This window comes from Vulpes lagopus, chromosome 1, assembly GCF_018345385.1.
Source record: "Vulpes lagopus strain Blue_001 chromosome 1, ASM1834538v1, whole genome shotgun sequence".
Classification (NCBI taxonomy): Eukaryota; Metazoa; Chordata; class Mammalia; order Carnivora; family Canidae; genus Vulpes; species Vulpes lagopus.
Window position 1 is genome coordinate 64909398 of NC_054824.1, and position 27118 is coordinate 64936515.

Genomic DNA, 27118 nt, shown 5'->3' on the forward strand with positions numbered 1-27118 from the left:
GCAAGCAATCATTCCCTGGAAGGAATCATAAATCATGCCCCGTGTCCATCCATCACTCACAGTGGCGGGTGCCCACGTGAGAAGGTGTAGAGCAGGGGACAGAGCACTGGGTGAGCAGGGCAGGTCCCCATGGCCATGAGGGCTCTCCCCTAAACCGACAGAGTGAGGCCTCAACCAACAGAGGGAGTGGCAGAAACAGGGGTCCAGGCACAGAGGGCTCAACATGAGTGTGTGCTGAATAAGTCAAGGGAGAGAGAAAGAAGATCACCTCTGTGGGGCACGGGGTCTTGAGGGCCTCTTGGCTTGACCCCCATCCACCAACTCCGCCATTACATGACCACCCAGCATGTGACCACCACGTGCTCTTGGGGGTTTTCCTAAGTACTGGAAGTGCCCCTGAAGAGGACTCGATCCTAAACTCCAGCCAGGTCTTTGGGTGTCTTTTGAAAAGTGAGTGTGAGAACAGGACACAGGCAGTGGGTGCCACCGGAGTAGAGCAGAAGAAGGAGACCCGGAAGGGGAGAGCAAGCAGCCGGGCAAGGGGGAAGACCATTTGCTGACACACAGAAGATTCTCCATAGGTCAGCCACCAGGGAATGGAGTGTCTTGTCCCCCAGTGAGCCTGTCCAGGACCTGAGATGATGGAGGGAGGCTCTAGTGAAGGCCCATCCAGCCCTCCCTCCACCACAGCACACCAGAGAAGTACCTCTGGCCCCCTGCACCCACCCCTTCCTCCCACACAGGTCATCCGTGCTCCTTCCCTTCAGTTCCCTCCACCTTAGAACCACCGCCGTCACCTGTGGATGGTGTCCAGACCCGTCAAGGGCACTCGGGCTAAAGAGGTTGCTAAGACCTGCCTGAGATCCCGCAGACGCCAACGGATGAGCTTTCTAAATGAACTCTTCACACGTTGAGCTTCTCTAGGGCAATAAAAGAGGATTTGATCATTATCTGGTCTTGCAGGTGTAAGTACAACCGGAGCTTAAAGTCAGGAATTAGCAAGTCTGTAATGATAAGATGGTGGCCAACACTGTCACCCCATCTTCCCAGACCACAAAGAAAAACCAGCCAAGGGTGAGTTTTGTGAATCTCGATGCTTCCTTCCTCCTCCAAGGCAAGGCCACATCCTAGCACAGCACCGAGTCGGGGGGGACGCTCTGGGTGTAGGAGATCCTCATACAGGACAGCTTGGCCCCAGGTGGTTTCGAGGAACCCAGAAGGAGCAAGATGGCAAAGAAGGCAGGTGCCATGCCCAGGGATGACATGAGGTGCTTCGGAGGACGCAGAGGCAGCGCCGGTGACAGCGTCGGCATGTCCCCATGTGCAGCCTCCACATCCTGCTACACCTCAGCTCCCCGTTATTTGTTGTTCTGGTTTGGGCCGTAGAGCAGATCAAGAACCCCACGACACTATACCTGTACCCCACGACATTATCATTCCCGTACTTGAAATGGTAAAATTCTCCCCCTGGCTTTTACTTTCTACAACATCTCTCTCTTCCCCTCCGTTGTCCTGGACATACAGGCCATGGTATCAGCCTTCCCCACAGTGACACCAAGTGACACCTGCACGGATGATGCCCTCACACCCCTGGCTGGGCCAGAGTGGCTGAAGTTGGCACTTGACTCAAGGATCGCCCGCCACCTGTGAAGTGGCCCATGGGAAAAGGGGCTCTTGGACATGTGGCCTCGCCCAGATGATCTGAAGCAAGACGTATGATGAGAAAGAAGCAGAGGACAACAGCGGCTGACCCCAAGGGGAAGCCAGGGGACCAGCCTTGAGTGAAATTCTGGGGCAGAGCCAAGGGAGGGAATGGCCGGCCTGGATGGGACGAGTGAGGGGGGGCACCCCACGAGGAGAGGGGACAGAGCCTGATAGTAAGCAGGAGTGAAGACACGGGCTCCGTCGTTCCAGAACGCCAGCGGCTCCCAGCTTCCTACCACAAATTGTTTCAATTACTTAAGATAACTGCAGTGTGTTCATGTGTCTTCCAACTCAAATAAACCTTGAACAATTAACAACAACAATGGCCAAAACATCAAAACGTGTGTAGTCATTGGGAAGTAACAGGATACCTAACAGTGGCTTGAACAAACAGGGTTTACGTTTCTAACATTTTTGAGATCCAGGGAGAGGTGTGTGCAGGAATCAGCTGAGTGTCTTTGCAACAATCTTGACCGTTCCCTGAAGGACACGAGGTGGCTGGGCAGGGCCGGTTCTCCATGTGGGGAGTGGTGGGGCTGCAGCTGAGCCCTCAGCAGGGCGGGGACGGCAGAGCTTTACCCCACACCCCCACAGCAGGCTCCGCACACCTCTAACTGGCCAGAGCTGGATCACGGGGCCGCCCCAGCTGCAAGGGAGCCAGGAACGTGGGTGGGTGCAAGCGGCATTGTCGATCCTCTGATACCCTCCCCATTTCTGTCCCCCTCTCCCCTCCTTTAAAGTATTTCTGCTTCCGATGGCCTGGCCTCCCAATGACCTGGGGCTCCAGTGCACTGCCCACAGCCTACTGGAGCTATTTTGCCTACTGGTGTATGGAGGCAGAGATGCCTCAACAACCAGTTGGTGTGGGATGACGAAAGCCCCGCTCCCCTGCTTCCACCTGGGACTCACGGGGCGTGCATTCCCCATCAGGGCTCTCCAGGAACCAGGCTGAGCTGGGACTGTCGACCCCTGTTTGGCCTCGCTTGCCCCACATTCTTCTCAGCCTTCCCCTGCTCTGCTGCTCATACACAGATCCACCCCTCAGGGCTGCTCCCCTGGGAACCCAGCTAAGAGCAGGGGGAGCAGGATTATCATGATGGGTTAGACCAATCATGCTCCATTGCCTGGGGCTGACAAGTACGCAAGTGGGGCTCCGTGAGCCAGGAAGGAGGGAAAGGATGTAGGTAGTCGGCTCGTGTTGTCCTGCAGCCACAGCTCATCACAGGAAACCGTGAGCAGAGAACTTGGATCCTTCACACACTGCCAGTGCGAAGGTACAATGGTGCGGCCACCTTGGAAAACAGTCTGGCATCACTCAAAAATTTAGAGTGACCCACGACCAGCACTCCACACTCCTAGAGACATGAAAACATACATCCCCACCAAAACTTGTACATGAATATTCGTGGCAGCATTATTCATTATAGCCAAGAAGTAGAAACAACCCAAACATCTATCAACTGATAAATGGGTAAATAAAATGTTGCACTATCCATACAATGAAATATGACACAGATATAAAGAAGGATGAAGGGGGCAGCCCGGGTGGCTCAGCAGTTTAGCACCAGCCTTCAGCCTAGGGAGTGATTCTGGAGCCCTGGGATCGGTCCCGCATCAGGCTCCCTGTATGGAGCCTGCTTCTCCCTCTGCCTGTGTCTCTGCCTCTGTGTGTGTGTGTGTGTGTGTGTGTGTGTCATTAATAACTAAATAAAATCTTGAAAAAAAAAGGATGAAGTACTGACACACACCATAGTATGGATGAACCTTGAAAACATTACACCAAGAGGCCAGACACAAAAGGCTACATACAATACAATTGGATTTCTATGAAATGTCCAGAAGAGAGAAACCCAGAGACAGCAGATGGATGCTGCCAGAGGCCCGAGGACAGGCTGGGTGGGTGGGGATGAGGGCTTGTGGGGATAGGGGATTGTGGGGAGAGTTGCATGCTTCTGAATATACTAAAAACCATTTGACTGTATATTTTAAAAGTGTGAATGAGGGGCACGTGGGTGGCTCAGTTGATTAAGCACCTGCCTTTGGCTCAGGTCATGATCTCAGGGTCCTGGGATTGAGCCCCACATTGGGCCCCCTGCTCAGCAGGGAATCTGCTTCCCCCATCCCTCTGCCCATTCCCCTGTTGGTTCCCTCTCTCTCTCTCTGTCTGTCTCAAAAACATAAAATCTTTTAAAAAATAAATAAATGAAAGTGCGAATGATATGTGGATTATGCCTCAATGAAGCTATTGCGAATTCACACACAAGCAAAGAAGAGAAAGAGAGGAAAACATCTTCGATTGCACTCCCCAGAGCGAGCCACTGTGAACATCTCAAGTCAGGATATACTTTTAGCTTTTTTTTTTTTTTTTTTTTTTATCCACACCTACATCTTACCAATAGAGTATGCTCTGAAGGGAAACTGCCAAAGGCTTTCAAGCACAGAAAGCTATCAGCAAAAGCTATGAAGCAAAGGTGTCCCACTGATGAGGAGCGTCAACCCTGGTGCTGCTCCTGATGGAGGCTGTTGTGTGTCTATTTGCTTTGCTCTGATTTGTCACCCAGTTTACTTATCCTCGGGTTCCCCCAATAGGCAGATTAATCCTCCCGGCCCCATTCTGTAGCCAGGGCAACTGGGCACAAGGCATATTCACTCCCATTCTGATTTCTTTTTTAAGATTTTATTTATTTATTTTAAAGAGGGAAAGCGCACGCGAGTAGGAGAGGTAGAGGAGGAGGGAGGGATAGAATCTCAAGTAGACTCCACACTGAGCCTGGAGCTGGATGCAGGGCTCGAACCCAGGACCCTGAGATCATGACCTGAACTAAAACCAAGAGTCAGCCGCTCAACCAACTGTGCCACCCAGGGTCTCCCCACCATTCTGACTTCTTCCCAGTTTGGGAGCCTGAAGCGTCATAGGTGAAATCCTGGGGGCTGTGGAGGGCACCCATTCAGGCCTGGGCAGAACAAAGGAGAAGCATCTGATTTGGTCCAGAAACATCTATCCAACTTAGAGACAGAGGGTAAGACAAGATGGTCCTCAGGAGCACCCCGTAACTCTCTTTGAGGGGTCCATGCCACTGACCTGTGCTCTCCATGGTAAAGTTTAAAAAAAAAATAAAAGGCTGGTTGGGGGTGACAGGCCTGTTTGCACTGGAGCCACTTAGTGCAGCCAAGCTGAGCTGCACTGTTCAAATAGACTCCGCAGCCTCCAGACACCTGTGCCGAGGAGGACGAGGAGGGCGAGGCAGGCAGGAGGCTGGGCACGGGTCCCCGGGGGCTTCCCACCTCTCCTCCCGTAGGCAGCCCCAGGGTCCTGGCAAGTCCTGGCCACGCCATGCCCCAAGCCAGGCTCTGCAGCTGCCGGGGCAGCCGGGTACTGCCCCTGCTGCTGGCCTACGTCTGCTACCTGCTGCTCGGCGCCACTGTCTTCCAGCTGCTGGAGAAGCAGGCGGAGGCTCAGTCCAGAGACCAGTTTCAGTTCGAGAAGCTGCGCTTCCTGGAGAACTACACCTGCCTGGACCAGCGGGCCCTGGAGCAGTTTGTGCAGGTGAAGGGGAGCTGCTGGTGTGGGATGGTGGGCGGAATGGGGGTTCCTGCGGCAGGTCCAGAGCTACGCCCCGGGGCCTGATGCCCTGTTTGGAAGCAGCGTAGGGGGGGACTGGTGCTGGATTCTGGCCCCAGGTCTAGAACTAGATTGCTGCGTGACATTGAGCACGTCGCTGACACTCACTGGTCCCAAATCTCCCCCATCTAGAAGGCGAGGAGAATAACCCCATATGTGCTGCAGACATCTGCAGCCAATCAAAAGCCCTTTTTAAGCTGCTGCTTGCTGCATAAACGTGGACTGTGTGTCAGTGTTATCAACACTTTGCAAATTTCCTTCTCCCAGGCTCTGGCCTCCCCCTCCCGCACCCCCAGGGCTGCTAATCCTCTGTCCTCTCCCCGTCCACATCTCTGGGCTGGCCACACTCGAGGGCTATGGGCAGGAGACACAAAGAAAGATCAGGAGCAGCCGCCGTACTGGCCTTCCCCGCCTGGTGAGCAGTGGCCAGGGCGACAGCTAGGCCAGCAAGGTGTGCGTAGGGGGCTCTCTCTGGTGGCAGAGCGGGCCCCAACACCCTCTGTCTTAGAAGCAGGGCAAAACCAGGGTGTTGTGAACGCCTTTGAGATCAGGGGAGGCTATGAATGACAACACCAACCACAAAGGAACAAGCCGAGTGCAGAGTCGCCGCAAAGATAACTGGCACTTAGTGAGCATTTACGATATGCCTAAGACAGTGGAGAACGGGGTCACCGTGATAGAGCAGTCACGATCCATCCTCTGGAGCCACCTTTTAGGTGTATTTCCTCATAATAACCTATTACTATCACCGGCTCCTGCTGGCAGATGGAAACTGAGGCACAGAGGAGTGGAGTGTTGGCAAGACTGCCCAGTCAGTGATAGAGAAGAACTCACCCCCAGGCCAGTTGCTCTTCACCACGCAAATTAGCAGAAGTGCTGGGTTGGGGGGAGGGGGGGGCGGGTAGGACACAACCAAGAGTGGCAGCTCTCAAAGTGTGGACCGGCTGCAACACTTCACCTGGGGGTCCCTTAGAAACGCCAAAGATCGCACCCCACCCCGGACACTCCAGACCAGGAGTCTGGGGACAGGGCCAGCAGCCTATCGTTAAAAAGCCCTCCAGACCATGCCCATACCCTCAAGATGGAGAAGAGCTGGCCTAGAAGATGAGGGGTGGGCTGGGTGGTCAGAGAGAATTTTCCACAGATGTGAGAGACCTGTCCAGGCCCTTTCTTCCGGGAACTGAGGCTTCCTTGCTCTCCGCCAGTAGAGGGCTGAGGCCATAGCACCCCTATGGGGCTGAGAAGGGCTCTGGAGCCTCCCAAGACCTCGGGAATAAGGCATTTGCCCTGGAGGCCCTGACACCTCCTCCTCCCTCAGCCTAGCGTCAGAGGTGAAACCCCAGAGCCAGAGGGTGTGGGAAGGATTGGTAGCAGGGATCTAACTAGCTCTGTAAACGATGACGGCAGCCTCAGCCACTGATTAACAACACCCCACCCTGGCCTCCCCAGCCTCCTTGTGGGGGAGCCTCAGGGGCCAGGGGATGGCTGGCCAGTAGGAAGAATGCTGGGATAGGATTCCAGAACATACGAGACTAGTACAATTACAAGAGGAAGAAGCTACTAACAGCATCAGAAGCAGCATTAGAGACTCCTCCATAAGAAAAAGGCCTTGCCTGGTTTCATAGGACTCATGTCTGACTTTCTCTACCACATGTGGCTGCTTAGAGAAAACTAGAAGGTCACGTTGGGGGCCCCACACTCAGTACCCTCACCGAATCAAGGCCCCTTCCTCAGCAGGATGGAGAGCTTCAGGTTGACCGTGGCCCTAGGGCAAGAGCTAGTCCCAAGGGTGAGGGTCTGGAGAGAGCGAGCATGTTCCGCAATGTTCCATCCTGGCCTATCTGGGGGTGTGGGAAAGGGAGCTAGACCAAAGTCCACATGTCTGAAGGGACCAGTTCTGCCAAAGTGAAGAAAAGCAGACAGCCTGTGTCATGACTCCTAGACAGGCCCAGCCTACCAGGGCCACCCCACCCTGGCAGGGAGCACACTCACCCAGGCAGCGAGGAATCGGTTCCCATAGGAACTAGGAACTGGAGTGGCCCCCTCCCCCACGGCCTCCTCCTGATTTGGGAGCTCTATCAAGTGGCAAGGCTGTGCTGCTGCCTGGGACAATGACAGGGGAGGGCCCTGGGGGAGCAGACTGGAGAGGGATCCCTAACCATCTCCAAGAGGGCTGGGCCAGGGACAGAGGGGCTTAGGCTTGAGCCCACAAGGGTTCAGGTTGTGTAAACACATACTCAACACATGTGCACACACATGCAACACAGAGGACCCATGCACATCGCATGCATACAACATACCACACATCAACACTGGCTACACCTCTGACCTTTGGTCTGGCCTCTGATGGAATTTCTCTTATAGGCCTGGACTGAGCCTCACCAAGGGATAGCAAAGAGCAAAGCAAAGCAGCCAGCTCACCGGGCAGTTCAGAGAACACAGGGTTCCCTATCTCCACCATCCACCCTGTGGGAGGGCAGCCCCGTGGCTTCCCTGCGGCCCCCAAACTCCACGTTCCCCAGGAAGCCCTTCTGGGAGCATCCAACCTGAAATCTTCCCGTTGTCCTCACAACACACCTACGCCTCCCACTGCTGGCCATAGGCAGCATCTCCCACCTGGCTCACCCTTTCAACACCCTCTTCCTCCTTAGGCCCCTTTCCCCTCCCCCAGCCCACATTTACAGCCCACACCTCAGCCAGCCCTGGCCTATGGAACAAGCAGTGGATCTGGAACCCAACGACCTTGGGCAAATCGTTTTGCTACTCCGATAGCCTTATCTACAAAACGGAAATGAGAGCATCTAAGAATAGAGTTAAATGAGATCAGAGGAAAGCACCCAGCAGAGAGCTTGGTCACCAGCAGGGGCCATCAGCTACCTCTTCCTCCCGCACCCCCCACCCCGCCCTCCCACAGGTCATCATGGAAGCCTGGGTGAAGGGTGTGAACCCCAAAGGCAACTCCACCAACCCCAGCAACTGGGACTTCGGCAGCAGTTTCTTCTTTGCAGGCACGGTTGTCACCACCATAGGTAAAGGGTCGGGGTGGGGAAGGGCCTCCCCAAAGCCCCTGTCTTGGTTTTGGGCTCCCCAGAGCAGACACTGAGACCAGGATGCGGTTTTATCTAGGAGATGATTCCAGGAAGTGCAAGTCGAGAAGCGGGAACGAGTCAAAAAGTGGGAACATAGGACAGGAAAAGAAAAGAGGCAGCGAAGTTCACACTGATGAGCAGGGTCCTAGTTCGGGCCACTGGCCTCGCTCCTCCTGGGACCCTCTGAGAGGCCAAGCAGAGCCCCAGCCTTAGCACGGCGCCTTGAGGAGCGAGGAAGCGGGGCTACTTAGCTACGGACTCTGGCCCTTGCCGCCTGAGAGCTGATCCTGGATGAGCCAACTCTCCAGTACTTGAAACTCGCCCACAGACCAAGCCAAACTCCCAGGGAGAGAGAGATGCAGGGACTTGGGATGGAGAGCCACACCTGTGTGTACAGGAACAGTCCCCCAAGCTGCAGGTGGTGTCCCAGATGTCCTGAGGGCACAGATCACCGACAGCATCTGCTACGCCCCCTCACCTAGAAAACCCATGCCACCTCTCCCAAGGAAGCCCGCAGACCCCCGACGCTCATGGTTTCCCCATCCATTCAATTCAGTTCAATTCTACACACCTTCCTTGAGCTTGGGTGAAAACTGAAGCAGAGGGAGTTGGATCAGACCCAGGCAGGCTCAGACCTCCAGGAGCCTCTGATCCAATGAAGAGGAGTAAGATAAGCACACAAAAAACAATAGTACAAGGCAACATAGACAACTAGACAGGAATGACATTAAGCACTATGGGGAATCACTTCTAGTAGAGAGGAAGAGGGTGGCAGTCAGGAGGGCTTCCTAGAGGCAGTGTCATTGGAGATGGGCCTTCCAAGACAAACAGGAGTCTTACAAATAGAGATCATTCTAGCAGAGGGGGTGGGAAAGAAGGTTCTTGGAAACAGAGGAGCTTCCCCTCTACCCCCCCAGAGGTAATAGAAGACCACCCTCTGCTACAGTCTGTGGGGGAGGCAGTTCTGAACTCTCGCTTCTCCACATTTGCACCCTCCTCCTTGCCCTGCAGGATACGGCAACCTGGCACCCAGCACGGAGGCAGGCCAGGTCTTCTGTGTCTTCTACGCCTTGGTGGGCATCCCACTCAACGCGATCTTCCTCAACCACCTGGGTGCAGGGCTGCACGCCCACCTGGCTACCCTCGAGAGGTGGGAGGAGCAGCCCAGGCGCTCCCAGGTAGGGCCCCTTCCTCCTTACAGTCCTGCTGGGATGAACTCTGTTGAGGGGTGAAAATAGAAGTTGACACTGAGCCGCAGTTCGGCGGGCAGGGTCTGAGGGGTAGATACTTGTGGAGGAAAGGGTTACCCGGAAGCAGAAGCTGAATTGTGATCAGGCTGGAACAAAGACTTGGACAGGCCCCTCATTCTGCAGCACGTGTGTGGCCATCAGAGGGTTCCCACAAGGGGGCTGAACTGGCCAGGGCCATATGCTGGCCTCAATCACACCCGGGGTGGCCTCCCTGGGAAGGGTGTGCCCTTGGGCCAGGCACTTCTCTATAGCCAAGGTATGCCTCAAAGGTGCTCAGAGCTGGAGGCCACTGGCTGACGCCTGGTCCACAAGGTCTTCTTTGAAGGGGGATCTGGGCGGCGCATCTCTGTGGTCATCCTAGAAAACTCCAGCCCCGTTGAAAATAAACTGCAAGCCACCCAGCACACCCCCAGGGCCCACCCCCTTGGCCAGCCCCTTGCAAAGCCAGGCTCAGTAAGGGAGGACAGAGGTGCAGAGGAATCTGGGATAGTTCAGATGGCCGTCCTCCATCCCAGATCTGAGTCCCCAGGAGGCCTGACCAGATGTGACCCTCAGGCCCAAAGGAGTCTCCAAATTCCAACCTGACCCACTCATGAAATCCCTCTGACCAAATATTTCCCTGGCCTGAGCAAAAGCGCACACACAGAATACAACCACCAGCCCAAAGGTCTCCAGGCCAAAAAAGGGAACGTGGCTATGGCCCAGCTCCACTCCCAGATTTGTCTCCCCACTCCTCCATCCTGGGGCCTTCCAAGTAGACTCAGACACAGACTCTCTTGTTCCCAGCTGCTGCAGATCCTAGGCCTGGCTCTGTTCCTGACCCTGGGGACACTGGTCATTCTCATCTGCCCACCCATGGTCTTCAGCCACGTGGAGGGCTGGAGCTTCGGGGAAGGCTTCTACTTCGCCTTCATCACTCTCAGCACCATCGGTTTCGGGGACTATGTTGTCGGTGAGAACAAGGCGGTCACGTATCTCAGGGCAGGGGCCACAGGGATTGGGGGGATGGGGAGATGTCAGCAGGAGGTAAGTAGTGAGAATCAGATGATAGTCCCTGGTTCTTTGAGGGCAACAAATGGTTTGTGAGGCCTCTGGGGATTATCACAATATCCTTAGACGTCGGTGGCCCCGTGACCCATGACCCTCTCCCCCAGGGACCTCCACTTGCAGATCCTTGGTATGGAGAGGCCGGCAGGGACCCCTATGGCATTTATCATGTCTCCTTCCCTTGCCAGGCACGGACCCCAGCAAGCATTACATCTCCGTGTACCGGAGCCTGGCCGCCATCTGGATCCTCCTGGGCCTGGCATGGCTGGCGCTGATCCTCCCACTAGGCCCCCTGCTTCTACACAGGTGCTCCCAGCTCTGGCTTCTCAGCAGGGGACTCAGCCTCAAGGACGGAGGAGCTCCCGAGATGGATGGGCTCCCCAGACCTCAGAAGATCCCCATCTCTGCATGAGGTCTCCAGTGGCCCCAGGAGCTCCTCCTGCTTCCCCCACCCCACCCCTGTATGCCTTCTGGACTTCCTGTTCATGTCTTTCCCCACTCCCTTCCCAGCCAGGGCTGGCCTCAGGAGCTCTCCAGAGAGCAAAGGAGGTGGGATGTCCAAGCAAGTTACTGCAAGGGGATGGAGGACAGGATGAATGACAGATGTGTGTGGAGTGAGACGTGCGTTGTTGTCCCAGAACCCCTCGCCCAAGTGTGAATCCAGACATGGATCACTCTGGCCAAATCTCCATGGTGCCCTCCCTGTGTCCCCCCACCCAGGAGACTTCATACAGGTCTGCAAACAAAGGGTGACTTTATTTTCAGCTCATTTGATACAAGCACCAAGTGATCACTCAGGCCCCCACTGTGTGGAGAGTGCCAGGCTCTGGGAGACCCAACAGTGAAAGATCCTGCTCTCTGTGCACGTTTCGTCCACCAGAAGGACTAGACAAGCAGAGAGGTCCCAACCCAGTACCAAGATGCTACGATGGGGTAGAGGGGTCTGACAAGAGCCCATGGGGGTGACTAGCAGGGAAGGTTCAAGGAGAGAGGCTGGGCAAGGACTTTGGAGCATCTACGTGCAAACGGGATTATCCACCCTCAGGAAGCCGGCAGCTGCTTCTCAAAGCAGTTCCCCTTGCCCAGAGGTCTAGAGCTCTCTGTCAACAAGGCGGAGCTCCTGGGTGTCCCACCTACTTTCCTGAGTGTGGCCTCCCCTGATTCCTCAGGGCACCGCTTGACCTCATCACCCCCTCTGAGCACCTGTCTTAAGAGCCTTTCCAAACACACCCTGGAAAAACAGGGAGCCAGCAGATCCCAAGGGATCCCCAGGAAACGGGCTCCATGGAGGCCAGGCCTCCTTTGGGAATGTGCTCTGTAGCCCTTGCCTTTCTCCTACTGGATTGTGACATCTCTGGCCAGAAGGAGAGGAGAGACTGAGACCAGTCCACCAGTCCAACCTTATCGATAAGCCCAACCTTATCGAGGACTCCAGACCTCTGCCCCTACCTCTGCCATCAAGGCAGGCCCACAAATGGCTGGGAAGGCCCTGGACAGGACTGAGGCAAGGCTGCAAAGCAGAGGAGGCTGAGATGGGATGCACAGGGAAGGATCTACAGCAGCAAGAGACTTGACCTCTTGTAGACAAGATCTACACCCCAGGGCTTGCTGATGTGGAGAAGAAGCCTGGGAAACTGAAGATCCCCCAGGGGACTCCTTCATGCCCTGGACCCTTCCTCCAGGAAGGGAGGTCGGGAGCCTCTTCAGAAGCAGGGAAAGGACAAGCCCACTGGTCAAGGATCCTCTTGCCTCCCAGATTCATAGGCAAGTGGTGATCAGCTGGGCTCCCTCAACTTTGTACACAGGGGGAAGGGGGTGTTTCAAGAGCTCCAGGGAGGACCTGACAGGTGGCAAGTCCTCGGTGATAGTCCCAAGGTCCAGGAACTTAGGCTGGGGCCCTGAGACAATAAAGTTGGCTTTTACTTTCTCTTCCTCCCGCGTGCAGTGTCCAGGAGTCCCTCCCACTGCTTGCTACAGTAGGACAGCTGAGGCCCCCTGGGTCTCAGGCCTGGGTCACCCTGCAGCCCGGCCTTTCTCCCCGAGCTGGGCCTGGGGCGTGAGCCCTCCACGCACTCGAGGCGGAGCCAGATGCCCACAGCTCCGGCCTCATTTTGTCCCTGGGATTGGACCCGGGTGCGGGGTGGGGCCGGGCTGTCCCGTTCCCCAGCAAGCCTCCTCTGCTGAGGACGCTGGGCGCAGGCAAGCGGCGGCGCGGCCCGGAGGGGACCCGCCGAGCCCCGGCTCCCGCCCCCTGCGCGGCCCCCGGGTCCATGGTTCCAGGCCCGGGGCTCCCCGCCTCCCTGGCGCTGTGCGGGCCGCGAGCCCGAGCGGCGGCGGCGGCGGCGGCGGCGCGGGACCTCCGGGCCCCGGAGCGCGCGGCGCCGGGCACGCTGCTGCTGCTGCTCGCCTACCTGGCTTACCTGGCCCTGGGCACCGGCGTGTTCTGGGTGCTGGAGGGCCCCGCGGCGCGCGACTCCAGCGCGAGGTTCCAGCGCGACAAGTGGGCTCTGCTGCGGAACTTCACGTGCCTGGACGGCCCGGCGCTGGACTCGCTGATCCGGGTCAGGGGCGAGCGCGGCGGGGGCGGGGGCGGGGGGAGGGCTGGGTGGCTGGGGGGGGGGGGCTAGCAGACGGATGGAGGTCCCCTCGGCTCGCGGCAGGCCACCCCCGACTGGGACCCGCCCGGACCCCTGGCCCCAAATCCCCAGCCCGCAGTCCCGGTGCCCAGTCTGAGTCCCAGAGTGGCCAACCCGAAGGCAATCCCCAGAAGGTAGCAGGCAAATGCTTCTGGGGGGACGTGACCAGGCACTGGAGCAGCGGTGGAGTCCTGAGTCCTGAGGCTTGGACCTGCCGCCGGGCAGGGGAAGGACTGTCTCTGCTAAGGACCTAGGGTAGCGCCTCCACCCACCCACCCCCACCTCTACACTTTCCCAAATACAGCAGGACTGCCTGGTCCTGGAGGCTGGGCAGCAGCCCCCTGGCAGAGGTGGCCAACCTCCCTTCCCGCAGCCTCCGCCCAGGGAAGATGACAATGAGGGCAATGACACCAATGAGTGCTTCTGTGGAGCAGTCACTGTGTGTCGAGCATTGTTCTGGGGGGACTAACTTGTATTAACTCATTTTGTCCTCACCTGCCTCACAGGTAGGTACCGTTTCATCATCCCATTTTCTGAGATAAAGAAACTGAGGCTCAAAGAGGTTAAATACAACTACCTGGCTGCAGAGGCAGGGAGCTGGGCCTGTTAACCACCAAGATGGGGCTCAGAAGGGATCTGAGGGAAGAAGGGTGTTCCCCAAAGTTCCAGCAGGGCTTTCATCTCCAGAGGCTTCTCTTCCAACCTCTCATGCTCCACTCACACGTCACACCTCCCTGAACCACCCTGTGGCTTCCAGCATGCCCAAGATAAGGGTCTGGTGTCTTCAGCCCAGACCTCCCCCTGAGTACATGCAACTTCCTCAGATTCCCCCAAGGTCAAGAGCGAGCAGCCCTCCTCCTCCCAACCCCGACCCTCCACCTATTCCCTGCATCCACACACTCTCACAGTGCTCTTGGAGGCTTCCCTCACTACCCCCACCAAATAGGACCAGAGGCCTAGGCTTCTGAGCATTTCTTCTCTGTTCCTCCTGGACCACTTGGGGCCAGGATACAGGCCCTCTCCCTCACTCACCCCTGCAAGAGTCTCTCCACTTCTGGTCTGCTAACACCTTGCTGCCAGCTGCCAGGGAAAACACAAACCTGATCTTGCCTCCTCTTTGCTGGGTGACCTTCAGAGAGGCCTGCCACTCCATCCCTGGCACGGCAGAGCCAAGCATGGCGTGGCTCCCAGCTGCTTTACAGTCTCCCTGTACTAGATCCCAGGCCCCATCCTGCCCCACAGGCTCTGCCCACTGGGGCCCATCTCCCTAAATGGCCTTCCAGTAGAAACAGTCCTTTTTGCCTATCAAAGAAGGCTCAACTAAACCATCACCCCCACCATGAAGCCTTCTGCCTCTATATCCATCAGAATGAACACCCTTCCTCTCTGTGTTCCCGTGCTCCTATTATTATATCTGTAACAGTGATGGTGATGGCAGCCGCTAACTTTTACCATGTCCCAGGCACTGTTCTAAGTCTACACCGAATACCTCATTTCGCCCACCCAACCACTCTAGGAAGTAGGTGCTGTTAGTATTCTCATTTTGCAGATAAGGAAACTGAGGCACAGATAAGTTGGGTATCTTGTTCCAGGATCATACTGCCTTAATGCCCAAAGCTGCACTGACCGCACCCTATTGGCGAAGTTTGTCTCTGTCCTACTGAGGACAGAGGTCCTGTCCTTTACATCTCTAGGACCCCTGGAACACCACATGTCCTGCCCGGCAGTGCTTGTTGCAAGGATGGGAGTAAGCAGGGGAGGGGGGAAGGCATGGTGTTCTTCCAGCTGGTGGGACATCCTGAGCTGACCTGAGCTCTAGGGTAAGGAAGGGGAGGAGCTGTCCCCCATGGTCCCTGCCCCCTGTGGTCCCTGGCCCCTGGAGAAGTCCTGGATGGAGGGGAAGAGCCTCCTTGCCCTGGAAGGGCTGAGATCAAAGAGTGGTTGTGAGGATTGTCCATGACGTGTGTGTGTGTGTTTGCACGCACACGTGTGCACGGTATTCATGCACACATGTGTATGTGTCTGGGTGCAGGGGCCCAGTTGCCCCCCAGAGCCTGGTGGTCACTGCAGCCTCTCCCCCAGGGCATCATCCAAGCCTACCAAAGTGGGGACATTGTCCTTGGCAACACCACCAGCATGGGGCGCTGGGAGTTCGTGGGCTCCTTCTTCTTTTCCGTGTCTACCATCACCACCATCGGTAAGAGCAGGGTGGGACCAGAGTGGGTGACACTGAGGAGCCTGGCCTCCTCCCTAAAGGATGGGGGACAGGGGACCAATGCCTTTCAGAGGGGAGAGGTCACCAGGGCCCTGTGACCCAGAGTGTCGTCAGGCCCCGCAGAGGGGCCGCCACCTGTGGGCAGGACCGCAGGCTCCCCGGGGATCTGCGGAATCAGTTTCTGCATTTTACCAGAGCCCCTAGGGGGTTTCTGTGCAAGTTTGAGAAGCGCTGCTCTGGAGGGTCCTGCGTCACGTGACCTTTCAGGAAGCAGAGGGTCTGCCGGTGCAGCAGTAAGGATGCTTCTCTTCTCGGCTTTATAAGTGTCCCGCGCCAAGCCCAGCCCACGCGGAGCCCGGGGTGGAGGTGGGGGGCAAGGAAAACCTGGGAAGGAAGGAGGAGCAGAAATTCACAAAGAGCCTTTCCACCCCCTGTTCTCAGCGTTGGGGAAAGGTGGCCACCCCTGGAGGCCTCTCCCCAGCTCCCTAAGGCACCCCTGTGCCCCCTCACCGTCTTCCCCAAGCCTCCTTCCTCCCTCACACACAGGGACCCTGGAGCCAGGTCTCTCTCCCGGGTCTCTCTCCCTAGCCCTGCCTCAGGAGAGCAAAGGTAGAACTTGCCCTGGGCAGGTGCCTGGGGGCTGCTGGAAAGGGAAGGAGAAGAGCAGCCTAGATCCCTCCAGCTCTGAAACCCGGAAATTACTCAAGTCCAGAGCCCCATTGCCGGCCGAGTCACCCCGCCCCTGCACGACACCAGACTTACCAGCAGGTGGCAGGCTGACACCACTGCTGGCCAGGGCCACCTCCATCAGCTCACGCTGGGATCCTCTTCAGTAGCAATCTGGTGTCCCAGCCTCTGCCCTCCCAAGAGTGGAGCCAGACAAGGGCCCCTCTCCATCTAGAGGATTCTCCATCCAGCTTTAAATCAGCAAATGCTTCTTGGAAGCGGGTGTCAGGGCTACGCGGGAGCTTGGGCAGTCCTCCACCTTGAGGCCAGCGTGCTTGGGAGGCCCCTCAGAGTTCCATGGACCCTGTGACCCAGGAAGGACCAGCCAGAATGGTATCTTATTCCTCTTTACACCCCCTGGGCCTAGTACAAAGCCCAGCATTCAACGGCACCCAACAAACAGTGACACATTCATTAATTCCCAAAATACCCATTCCACCACCAGCACTTATTGAGTCCCAGGGCAGGAGGTGATGTTGATGCACAGTCACTGCAGGGGTGTAGGGGTCTTTAGTCCCTAAACCCAACGCCTCCGACATCCTTTGCCCGAGGCCTGTGACTTTGGCCCAGCAAATTTCCAGTTTGGCAGCCCATCCCTTCCTCTTATTTTGGTCCGAGCCAGCCCTCTCTGAGGGAAGGAGGGCAGAGCAAGAGGGAACCTGCCCCACACTGCACACATGGTCTGCTTCTACTAGGCAACTGTGGGGGGCACGTTTACAATTGAAATTTCATTTCGTCCATATGGCCTCACCTCCAAGGATAGGACTTATTATTCTCATGTTACAGAAGGGAAACTGAGGCACTCAGGAGTTGCACAATTTCCCCAAGGTTGCATGACTAGTAAGGAGTGGAATTAGAATTTGAAATGCAGAGTGGGGACAATATTTCTCTTTCCAGTCCTGCCTACCTTCAGAAGGTTTATTCTACCTTAGAGTGGGAATTCCAAACAACAGGAAGAAAGAGAGGGCCCCACTTATTTTGGGGTGAACAGTAGGGAAGCTCATGACCCTGGCATCCTGACATCACGCACGCACGTGTGCGCACACATGCACACGAAGAGGATGCAGAGAGGAGGAGGGTGGAGATGGGAGATGGGGTACCTATGGAACATTCCAAGAGGGAAGGAAGGAATAATCTGAGAGGCCCAGCAGAGGACTGCCTCCTTGGTGTCCCTGTTGCCTGGGTCCAGCACCCTGTGAGGGCTGTACTTTCCAAGCCTTGAAATGAAATAGGGTCTGACAGGCTCTCAAACACTTCTAGACCAGCCAGACCGGCCTGAGCCCCCAAATTGTCCCTCACCTATGAAGCTCATCCCTGGCTGCTCATTTGTTCACTTATCTAGTCATGCATTCATTCAACAAAGAGACTTAGTAGCTGGGGGAGCCCCACTGTTCTGGGGGAACAATGGTGAGCAAAACTGGCAGGTCCCTGCCCTTGGGAGGCTGATACTCTAGTGAAGGAGGACACCCAACAAACAAACAGATACATGGCAATATTCAGGGGGTGGGACGTGCTTAGAGGAAAATAATGCAGGTAAGGGGGTCTGATAGTGATGGGGGCTATTGTGTATAGAGTGTCCATTGAAGGCCTTGCTGATATGGTAACACTGAAACAAAGACATGAACAAAATAAAGGAGAAAGTCATGTAAATATGCAGGGAGGCAAGCACAGAGGCCCCGAGGTAGAAAGGAGGACCAGGTGACTGGAAAGAGTTGGAAATGAGGGCTGACTTTGGAGGAGGTTCAGAGCAGCCTAACCACACAAGGCCTTCCTGGTCAGGCCCTCTCAGGATATCCCAGGGCTGGACTAGCAAAGTCAAAGAGTAGATGGTGGGTGGCCAACTGGAGCCATGGTCACCAAGCATTGAACTGAAGGCTTCACTGATGTCCACTGACCGTGCTGACCTGTGACTGGCTGAGAATAATGGGGAGGAGAAAACTCACTTAATGGAAGTCTGAGAAAGGCAGAAGCTTCACGGGGTTCCTCCCAGCTTTGGAGGTGGAATGTTGGCACCATTCCACAGGTTAGAAAAGACACCCAGGGACAGAGGATAGGACTTGGGAGGACCCACAGCTAGAGGAGGAGGGGTTGGCGAGGAGTCAGACAGGGAGGCTTACTGAGCCACTTATGCCTGGATGCCAAAAGACAGTTTCCTTTTTCAGATGAAAGAACCTAGAAAGGCCAAAAGGTGGAGGATGCTTGGGGCTCTAGAGGAGGCTGCTGATGTCCTCAGACCAGAAGCTGGTCTAGGAGGAGTTGGGTCATTCATCCATTCATTCATGAAGCCAATGTTCCTTTAGCACCTTCTGTATACCTGATGCTTGAGGGTGCTCATCCCCATCTATGACACACCCCATTGCCTCCTTTTGTCCCACAGCACACTGTGAGGTACATGTCCACATCCCCATCTTACAGGCAAGGACACAGAAGCTCAGAAGGGCCAAGCCACTTGCCCAAGGTCCCACAGCCTTCAAGGGGCAGATCTGGGATTCAAACCCAGGAAGCACCTCTGATTCCAAAGCCCATGCTCTAGACGAGGGCATGCTTTGACCACTCTTGAGACTATGCCCTCTGAGACCCCTCAGTAAGGTGAGGGTGAGTGCAAACCACCAGTACAAGTGAGCATGGGGTATGTGGGAGTGCTGAGCCAGTCTGGGGGGATGCGGCAGGGTATAAGGCGTCTGTTCATCCATGCACACGTTTGTTCCTGTGTTTTCCATTCATTCATTCATTCATTCATTCATTCATTCATTCACTCCTTTGTTCTTAAACTCATTCAACACACATCTCCACTGATGAAGGTGAGCACCTATGGTGAGCACCTCATAGGTAAGAACCTATGAGGTGAGAATATAAAGCTGATTATGACTCAGCCTGTGCTCTTGAGGGGCTCATGACCCTTGAGGATGGCAGACTTGGAAACAAATCATTCTTATACAGTGGGTTACCCTCAAAGCTGGCAGATGCTGGAGGAGCCGCTGCCCTGGGCCACCAAGTGTAGGCAGTGAGGAGGGAAGCACGCTCTTGGTAGAGGGAGAGTCATGCTCAAAGCCACAGAGGCGGGAAGGGGTTTGGGGGTTCAGCAGGGCAGGAGTGTGGCCAGAACTGGGAAAGTAGGGGCCCAGATGAGCTCGGAGATGGGCTGGATGAGACTTTGGGCTTTCCTCAGCAGACTCAAGGAATAATGACGGCTCATAACCTGAGAAACAATACAATGAGGCTTGCATTTTACAGAAGACAAGACACAGGTGGTGACCAAGAAATAGGGGGACAGAAGTAGAGAGAAAAGATGGAGGAAAGAATGCCCAGGCTAATGGAATCCTTTGAGGAAGGCCTCATCCTCCCCTTAGCCTCCCCATTCCTCATCTTCATTACAGAGAAGATAGCCAACCTCCACCTCCCCTAGGGCACTTGATTGTCCATCTACCACCCCTCACCCCCAAGGGGTTTGATAGGGAGCCCAGATGTGCTAGTTAGGGCCCTCTGGAAATCAGGTATCAAGACAGAATCAGATGTGCAAGAGATGTATCGGGGGAGGGGAGGGAGGCCTTTGAAGGACAAAGGAGCTGGAGAGATGGTGAGAGCCCCAGACTGCCAAGCAGGTATGATACCTGAGAAAGCAGAGAGGGACGGAAGGGCCTGAGTAGGCCAAGACTGTAGGGTGGGTCTGAGGAAGGCTCAGCCAGGCCAGGCGGTGGGAACCCCAAACAACAATGCCCGCTAGGAGTGCCGCATTGTCCAGGGATGCCTGGCTTGGGGGCCAAGCCCAGCAACAGGAGCCTGCAGGCAGCAATGTGATGGCTGGAATGGTGCAGTCCATCCAGGAGGGGTAGTTCCTGGAGGCTCCACACCCTTCCATGCCCCTGTCCATGTCCTTCTGTCTGTCCACAGAGGGGGAAATGAAGGGAGAGAAGGGAGTCTCACACATTTCATAGGTTTGAGCTCACACACACTGCTGAGCCTCCTGGAGCTTCACTTTTCCAGTCTGTAAAACACGAGGCATCATCCCCATTTGGAAGGCTGGTTATGAGGTGGGCCTGAGGGAGGAAAGGAATAGTAGCCTCCCGCACGGTACTGGCATGGGAATGAAAGGCCTTGGTGAATACCAGCTGCCGAGTTTGGAGGGGGTTGGGGTGAGGTCCCCTAATCTGCCTCCATCTTGCCTCAGGCTATGGCAACCTGAGCCCCCGGACCATGGCCGCCCGCCTCTTCTGCATCTTCTTTGCTCTTGTGGGGATCCCGCTCAACCTCGTGGTGCTCAACCGACTGGGGCATCTCATGCAGCAGGGGATGCACCGCTGTGCCCGCAGGCTGGGGGGCACCTGGCAGGTGAAGGAGCCATTGGAGTAAGGGGTGGGGTGGGTTACTTCTAGGATGAGGGAGGTAGTGGGAATAGGGGGCCCTGAGGAGGGGGTTACTTCTGGGAATCAAGGTTACTGGTGGGGATGTGGTGGGATTGGAGGCCACTGCCCGGAATGGGGATATTTAGTAATAAAGGGGTATCAGTGGGGGAGACACCATGGCACTTGGCGGACAGGAAGGGTACGAGCCAGCCAAGGTCTTGCCCAGGAATCTGGAGAACACAGACTAGGTGAAGGGGCCCCAAGGGCAGCCCCTTCTTACTGGGAGGGGGGGTCATCCTGCCTCCAGCTCAGCAGCCCCCAGGCTGTCTGTTCCCCAGCACTAGGTAGAAGCCAATGTGGGCTGGGTTGTTATGTATACCCACAGGACCCGGCCAAAGCTCGGTGGCTGGTGGGCTCCAGCACCCTCCTCTCAGGCCTCTTGTTTTTCCTGCTGCTGCCCCCGCTGCTCTTCTGCCACATGGAGGGCTGGAGCTACGTGGAGAGTTTCTACTTCGCCTTCATCACCCTCAGCACCGTGGGCTTTGGCGACTATGTGATTGGTGAGAGAACCTTGCAGGTGGTGGGAGGGCTGGCCTAGGCACTCAGCTGCCCGGCCTCCACTTGCCTGCTCCGTCTGCTGGCACCTGCTACGTGTCAAGCCCTGTGGGGGCTTGGAGGCCCAAAGTCCAGAGGACACAGTCCTTGGCAAGTTCAGCCTGCTTTGTTGTGTGAGGGGACTAAGGTCCAGCTAAAAAGTAACAACTGAAGTTTGACCCCAGTTCTTGGAGCTGGCTGTTAAGGTCACACTCCTGGCCTTCTTGACAAGCAGTGAGAATGTCCAAGGCTCAAGGCTCAACTATTGTTATGAGTGCTCCCCCAAATTAGGGGTGCCTCTGACCTCCCTCCTTGATCCTTCCTTGTCCCAGGGTCTCCCCTCCCTACTTCACCCTGCCCCAAGAAATGCCAAGCTTCCCACTGTCCCTGGGCCGAGGACCATGTGTTCCACACCACAGACCCCAGGGACTAGGCAGGAAAGTCTGGGAGACTCAGGAAATCTCAGGCTCCCCCAGGTCCCCATTGGAAAACAATTGGCAGACAAGCTCTGAGTGAGTAAGGAAGGGCTGTGTGGTCCAGAAGGCCCAGGGTGAGGTTTAATCAGCAGTCACTACCCAGTGTGGGCAAGACAAGGGGCTCAGAAGCCACTGGCCTTGCATAATAAAGCCAAGGCAGGTGGCCAGCAGGTGGCAGTGGAGGGACATTCTGTGGGACCAAGACTGCAGGGCTGACTGGTGATGGCTTTCTCACCTGTATGCAGGGTCCCCTTCCCTGAACCTCTCTTTCCTTAGGAAGAAGGGCCCTGTGTCAGGGACCTCTACTGTCCTTTCCTGACATTCTCCATCCTGAGAGGGAGCCTGTGGCTCTGGAAGGAAATTTTTGAGAAAGTTTCTCCCAACTGGGTATGTTCCCGCTCCGACCCTCAAAGTGGAGAGATGTGTCTGAGGAGAGCTGAGACCAGTGGCTCTGAGGGCCACATCGGCCCCCCTCACAGCTCAGAGAATGACTTCTTGGGTCTTTCCTCTCCTCTGTGTTCCGACTGCCATCTCCTCAAATCCAGGCCGGGCTGTTGTATATGGCTGGTTACACAAGTCGGGCCCTGGACAACCCTTGAGAGGTTGCCTTTCACACAGAGCACACTGGAATGGTACCGTGGATTTGAGCAGCCTGTATCTTTGTCCCCACCTTGGCTCTTAGTATCTTTAAAATTTACAGCTGCTATCTTTCACCTGCCCAGCTCCTCTGAAAACCTTCAGTGCTTTCCCATAGTCAGGATAGAGTCCAAAATCCATGACTAAACCTGCGAGAGACCCCTGTGTGGCTAAACCCTGCCTCCCTCTCTACTCTGCACTCTCTTCTGCCCTGCACCCGAGCCACCAGGGACTCCACCGTAACAGCTTCAGCCCAGGCCTGTGTGCTATGACAGGTCCTGGTGCACTCTGCCAAAACAACCAGAGCTCAGAGCAGGAAACTCACGATTTGCCCCAGTGGTGGTCCTAAACCCAGGAGGCCTGCTTATCTGAGGGTGTCCATTGCAAGGAGAGGTGGAAGAAAGGGGGAATAGGATTCTTAGCTACAGTTTCTTCATGCCCACTGATCACCAGGTCCCCCAAAGTTTAGTCCTGGGTGGAGATAGCTGAGAGCAGTCCCTCCCCACCCCCCAACCCCCCAGCATCTTGCCTTCTAGAAGCCTCTATGGGATTGAAGGGGAATCTCTGTGAGGATATCCTGAGGTACCACGGTCCCTTGAGGCAGGATGAGCAGGAAGAGGGACAGCTCTCTCTAGACCTCTAGACATGGATACAGTGCAAATGGGAGGAAATGCCTCTACCAGCACCAAGGGAAGGCCAATGCCATCCACACAGCCCCACTGCTGGAGCAAGGAGCAGTGATCAGGGTCCCTGCTTCCTGTAAGCCCTGCTGCAGGGAGTGGCAGTAAGATAGATAGATAGGGCAAAGACTTCCCAGAGCCTCCTTCCACACCAGACATCCTGACTGAGGAGATCTGGTTCAAATACACAAGAGGAGGGCACCTGGGTGGCTCAGCAGTTGGGCATCTGCCTTCGGCCCAGGTCGTGATCCTGGAGGCCCGGGATCGAGTCCCACATCGGGCTCCCTGCATGGGGCTGGCTTCTCCCTCTGCCTGTGTCTCTGCCTCTCTCTCTCTCTGGGTCTTTCATGAATGAATAAATAAATAAAATCTTTTAGAAAACAAAAAACAAATCCACAAGAGGAGCCCTTTAAGCCCTCTGGGCAGACCACTCCCCTCAAGGGGCACTGGGCCAAGCCATCCCCTTCACATCTCCAGAAATTTGCCACTTGCTCTGGTTAGGGCCTTGTGGCAAGTGACCACACTTGAGTGCCTCATGTGCAGGGAAAAAACTGAGGCCCAGAGAGGTTGGCTCATGGAGCAGGCAAGCCAAAAGCAGGGAGAGGACGGACTCCCAAGCCAGGACACGTATGTTGCAAGATATTCCACAGTTAGAGGAGACAAGCCCCACTCCCGCCTCTTTGCGTGTCTCTCGGCCTTCTCTGCCCTCGAGGACGAGGTCAAGCTCTCTCCTTGGATGGAAATGCTGAGATCCACCACCTGAACTCGGGTGCCCATTGCCCCAGCGTCAGAAATCACAGAGGTGTCGTCTCCACGGCCGCTCCTCTTTCCCCGAAGGCCAAGGCCGTGGCCAGAGCGGCACCCTGGTCCCGGCCGCCGGCTCCTCCCCGGCCTCATCCCGCCACGTCCCCCAATTGCATTTGCAACTCAGTGGAGCGCCTTGCCAGCTGCCAGATCTCCCGCCACTTATGATTTCGGCTAAAAAAAATGAAATAAAAGGGGAGAAGAACACCTCCGCCCCTCGATTGCCAGGAGCAAGCCGAACTGGTGGGTGGCAGGGCCAGAGAGCTGGCTCACCGCTGATCTCATTTGGGACCGCCAGCGGAATCTCGGTCCCGTAACCCAATCAGCCTAATCCAATCCTGGCTCCTGCCAGGCGGCGAGGTGGGGTCTGGGTCAGCAGCCTCATTCCCGAGCTGGGACCCAGGAGAGGGCCCAGGCTTGAATGACAGGGAAGAGAGGTTGTCTTGGGGTCAGAGGGACAGGGTGAGAGGGTGGATAGAAAGGTGGTGGGACAGGACACAAAGACAGGGAAAGACTTTGAAGGAATATAAAGTCAGATCTTGCCCTTTGAACAAACCCAGTCTGATGAGGGAGGCAAGATGAACCCCTAGGAAAGACGGAAGAACTAAGTTATGGAGCAAGCTAAGCCTCCCAGTGACCTCCATCTGTCCCCTCCCTCCGCCAATACTTGTCCAGTCCTGACTAGGTGAGGGACCAGTGGTAACTAAGACAGTCACCAGGCTGCAGGTCTTGGGCACCTGCTACGAGCCAGGCCCCCTTCTGAGAAACTTAGATACTTGAACACAGTCCTGGAAAGTGGACCTCTTGTTGTCTCTATAGATGGGGAAGCTGAGGCCCAGAAAGAATAAGTAACTCACCCAGCAGAAGCCCACGGGCTGTGAGAGAGTGTAACAGAGGGACTCAGTCTCATCTCTGGGAGTGAACACTAGCTGGGATCTATCTGCAGGACAAGGGGCAGTTAACTAGGCCAAGGGGAATTGGAAATGAAGAGCATTCTGAGGCCAGAGGATAGCAAATGCAAAGGCCCTGGGGCTGGACCGTTGATAGCTAAAAAAATACACAGGAGAAAGCCCGCATGAGCAGCACAGCACTCAGCAGGAAGAGGTGTGCTAATTGAGGCTGGAGTTGTAGATAAGGCCCTTGGGATAAAACTTTATGACTTCAGCCCAAAAGCCAAGGACTTGGAAAGAAATTATTTTCCCCATTTCATAGGTGAGCGACATTCAGACAGATGCAAGTCACGCAGCTAGGAAGAATGGAGGCAGGATACAAACTCCGGTGTTTCCATCTGTTCTTCCTAAAGCTGCTGGCAAGTTGCCTCTGTTTAGATATGAGGAAACCAAACACGGAGACAAGCAAACAACAGAGAGGGCGTTCGAATCTCTTGGAAGGCTTATTAAAACACAGATTTCTGGGTCCACTCCCAGGGTTTGCATTCGGTAGGTCTGGAGTGGGGTCCGACCGTTTGCATTTCTAGCAAACGCTCAAGCGATGCTGCTTCTGGTCCAGGGACCCCACTTTGAGAACCACTGGGATAGAGCACAGAGTCTGTCAGAAAGACAAATAGGAAACTGAGCTTCCAAACCCATGGTGTCAAGCCAGGGAGGCTTCCTAGAGTCCTACAGAGGTGGCCACAGGGCCAGCCATCTCAGACCAATTTGAATGTCCCATGTGCTGCTCCTGTGTATCAAGTCATGTGTCACTGTTTCTGTTTGGGAAAGTGGCCTTGACTTTCCCAGGCCTCCATCCTCTGACCTTGCCTCTCCCCCAGGGATGGACCCCTCCCGGAGGTACCCGCTGTGGTACAAGAATACAGTGTCCCTATGGATCCTCTTTGGGATGGCGTGGCTGGCCTTGATCATCAAACTCATCCTCTCCCTGCTGGAGACACCAGGGAGATCGTATTCCTATCACCACAGCTCCAAAGAGAACTTCAAGGCCCAAAGCTGGAGGCAGAGCCCGGATGGGGAAGCAGAACCCAGTTCGCCACAGCCAGGATGCTCTCCGGAGGAGCCTATGGGAATCATCCAGCACCCAGAACCCTCTACTCAGGTCCAATGCAGTGGAGAGGGCAACTAGTTATATACTACAGTATGTGTTCCATCTTCTTCCTCAGCAACAAGACCCCTCGTTTTAAGCTTGGCACATGATCATCCAGACTAAAGACATTTTTTTTAATCTCCCCTTGAGGCTATTTGCAGCTATATGCTTAAATTCTGAATACACAGAGAAGTATCCTGTGCGACTTAAGAACATGATTTTTCGTAGCAGTGGGGCAGGGGGGCACGTGCTCCTCTTCGCTACTCCTTTTTCTCGCTGGCTGCAATGCTGATATAGTGGCTGGAGCTTTGGCAGCAGTGCTGCACCATGAGGAAGAGGCCATGTTCAAGATTGGTGACACAGTAAGCTAGGAAGAGCCCGGGTTCCTGATGGTTGCATAACAATCCTGGACTTGAACACCTCTAGACTTCACTTGTGGGAGAGAGAAATAAATGTCGATCCTATCTACTACAGTATAGTTTGGGCTTTTCTGTCGCTCACAGCCACAGCTAATTCTAATCGACATACACACCCAGAGACAAAGGCAGCATCTGAGGCTGGAACATATGCAGAGAGAGAATCCACTCCCTTCCCAGGTGAGTTTGCCCAGGACTGAGGGAAGGTACAGACTGTCCTCCTCCACCTCCAGAGACCTTCTAGGTAAACTCACTAAAGTTTTGCTATTCGCTGTCAGGACTAATACAGCCAACAAGCAGCCAGTCCAGTTTGGCTACTGAACCCTTGCTCTGTGGCTCCCTCACACCAGACCAAAGCCGGGGGCTGGCGAGAGAGCTCCTCCTGCCTCACCCTGCACCATTGCATTTGAAGACTCTAATCACAGTTTGCTAGGCCAGGTAGGGTTTGCAGAGGTCACTTCCATTTGCAGAGTGTCTCACCCCGAATGTTTCTGTCTCTCACTTAGAGCTGCTACTAAGGTACATGCTCCCCATCACACTGAGGTCCCCAGGCCCAGCCAGGAGCCCCTGGAAGTACCAGCCACATCTGAGGGTCACCAGGGGCAGCTGGATTCTTTTTTTTTTAAGATTTTATTTATTTATTCATGAGAGACAGAGAGACACACACACACAGAGAGAGAGAGAGAGGCAGAGACACAGGCAGAGGGAGAAGCAGGCTCCACGCAGGGAGCCCAATGTGGGACTCGATCCTGGGACTCCAGGATCACGCCCTGGGCCAAAGGCAGGTGCTAAACTGCCGAGCCACCAGGGATTCCTCCGGGGCAGCTATATTCTTGGTCT

At 55.5% G+C, this 27118-nt stretch overlaps 2 protein-coding genes and 1 long non-coding RNA gene across 5 annotated transcripts in view; 2 read left to right on the forward strand and 1 right to left on the reverse strand.

Annotated features, from left to right (window-relative positions):
- KIF6 (kinesin family member 6) overlaps nucleotides 1-1068 on the forward strand; it is a 377491-nt gene extending 376423 nt beyond the window's left edge. The window contains exon 23 of the mRNA XM_041753408.1: nucleotides 964-1068. The gene's annotated coding sequence lies outside the window, so the exon portion shown is untranslated. The remainder of the gene's footprint in view (nucleotides 1-963) is intronic.
- A 3805-nt stretch (nucleotides 1069-4873) lies between these two features.
- Nucleotides 4874-26330, forward strand: LOC121497997 (potassium channel subfamily K member 16-like). Of its 3 annotated transcripts, XM_041767907.1 has the most exons (10): nucleotides 4881-5251; nucleotides 8241-8355; nucleotides 9427-9593; nucleotides 10452-10617; nucleotides 12210-12236; nucleotides 12944-13273; nucleotides 15381-15545; nucleotides 20458-20618; nucleotides 21018-21192; nucleotides 25594-26330. In XM_041767907.1, exons 1-10 carry the CDS (start codon nucleotides 5039-5041, stop codon nucleotides 25899-25901), a joined length of 1827 nt encoding a protein of 608 aa, XP_041623841.1. In that variant the 5' UTR covers nucleotides 4881-5038; the 3' UTR covers nucleotides 25902-26330. The 3 variants fall into 3 exon arrangements, with proteins under 3 accessions (XP_041623859.1, XP_041623841.1, XP_041623849.1); XM_041767925.1 differs by lacking the exons at nucleotides 12210-12236; nucleotides 12944-13273; nucleotides 15381-15545; ... (1 more) ...; nucleotides 21018-21192; nucleotides 25594-26330 and adding an exon at nucleotides 10901-11356 and having other exon boundaries at nucleotides 4874-5251; XM_041767915.1 differs by lacking the exons at nucleotides 4881-5251; nucleotides 8241-8355; nucleotides 9427-9593; nucleotides 10452-10617 and having other exon boundaries at nucleotides 12201-13273; nucleotides 15431-15545.
- LOC121498012 overlaps nucleotides 13284-27118 on the reverse strand; it is a 36754-nt gene continuing 22919 nt past the window's right edge. Inside the window, exons 2-3 of the long non-coding RNA XR_005989591.1 lie at nucleotides 16326-16593; nucleotides 13284-15947 (exon numbers count right to left, since the gene is read on the reverse strand). This is a non-coding gene — a long non-coding RNA (uncharacterized LOC121498012). The remainder of the gene's footprint in view (nucleotides 15948-16325; nucleotides 16594-27118) is intronic.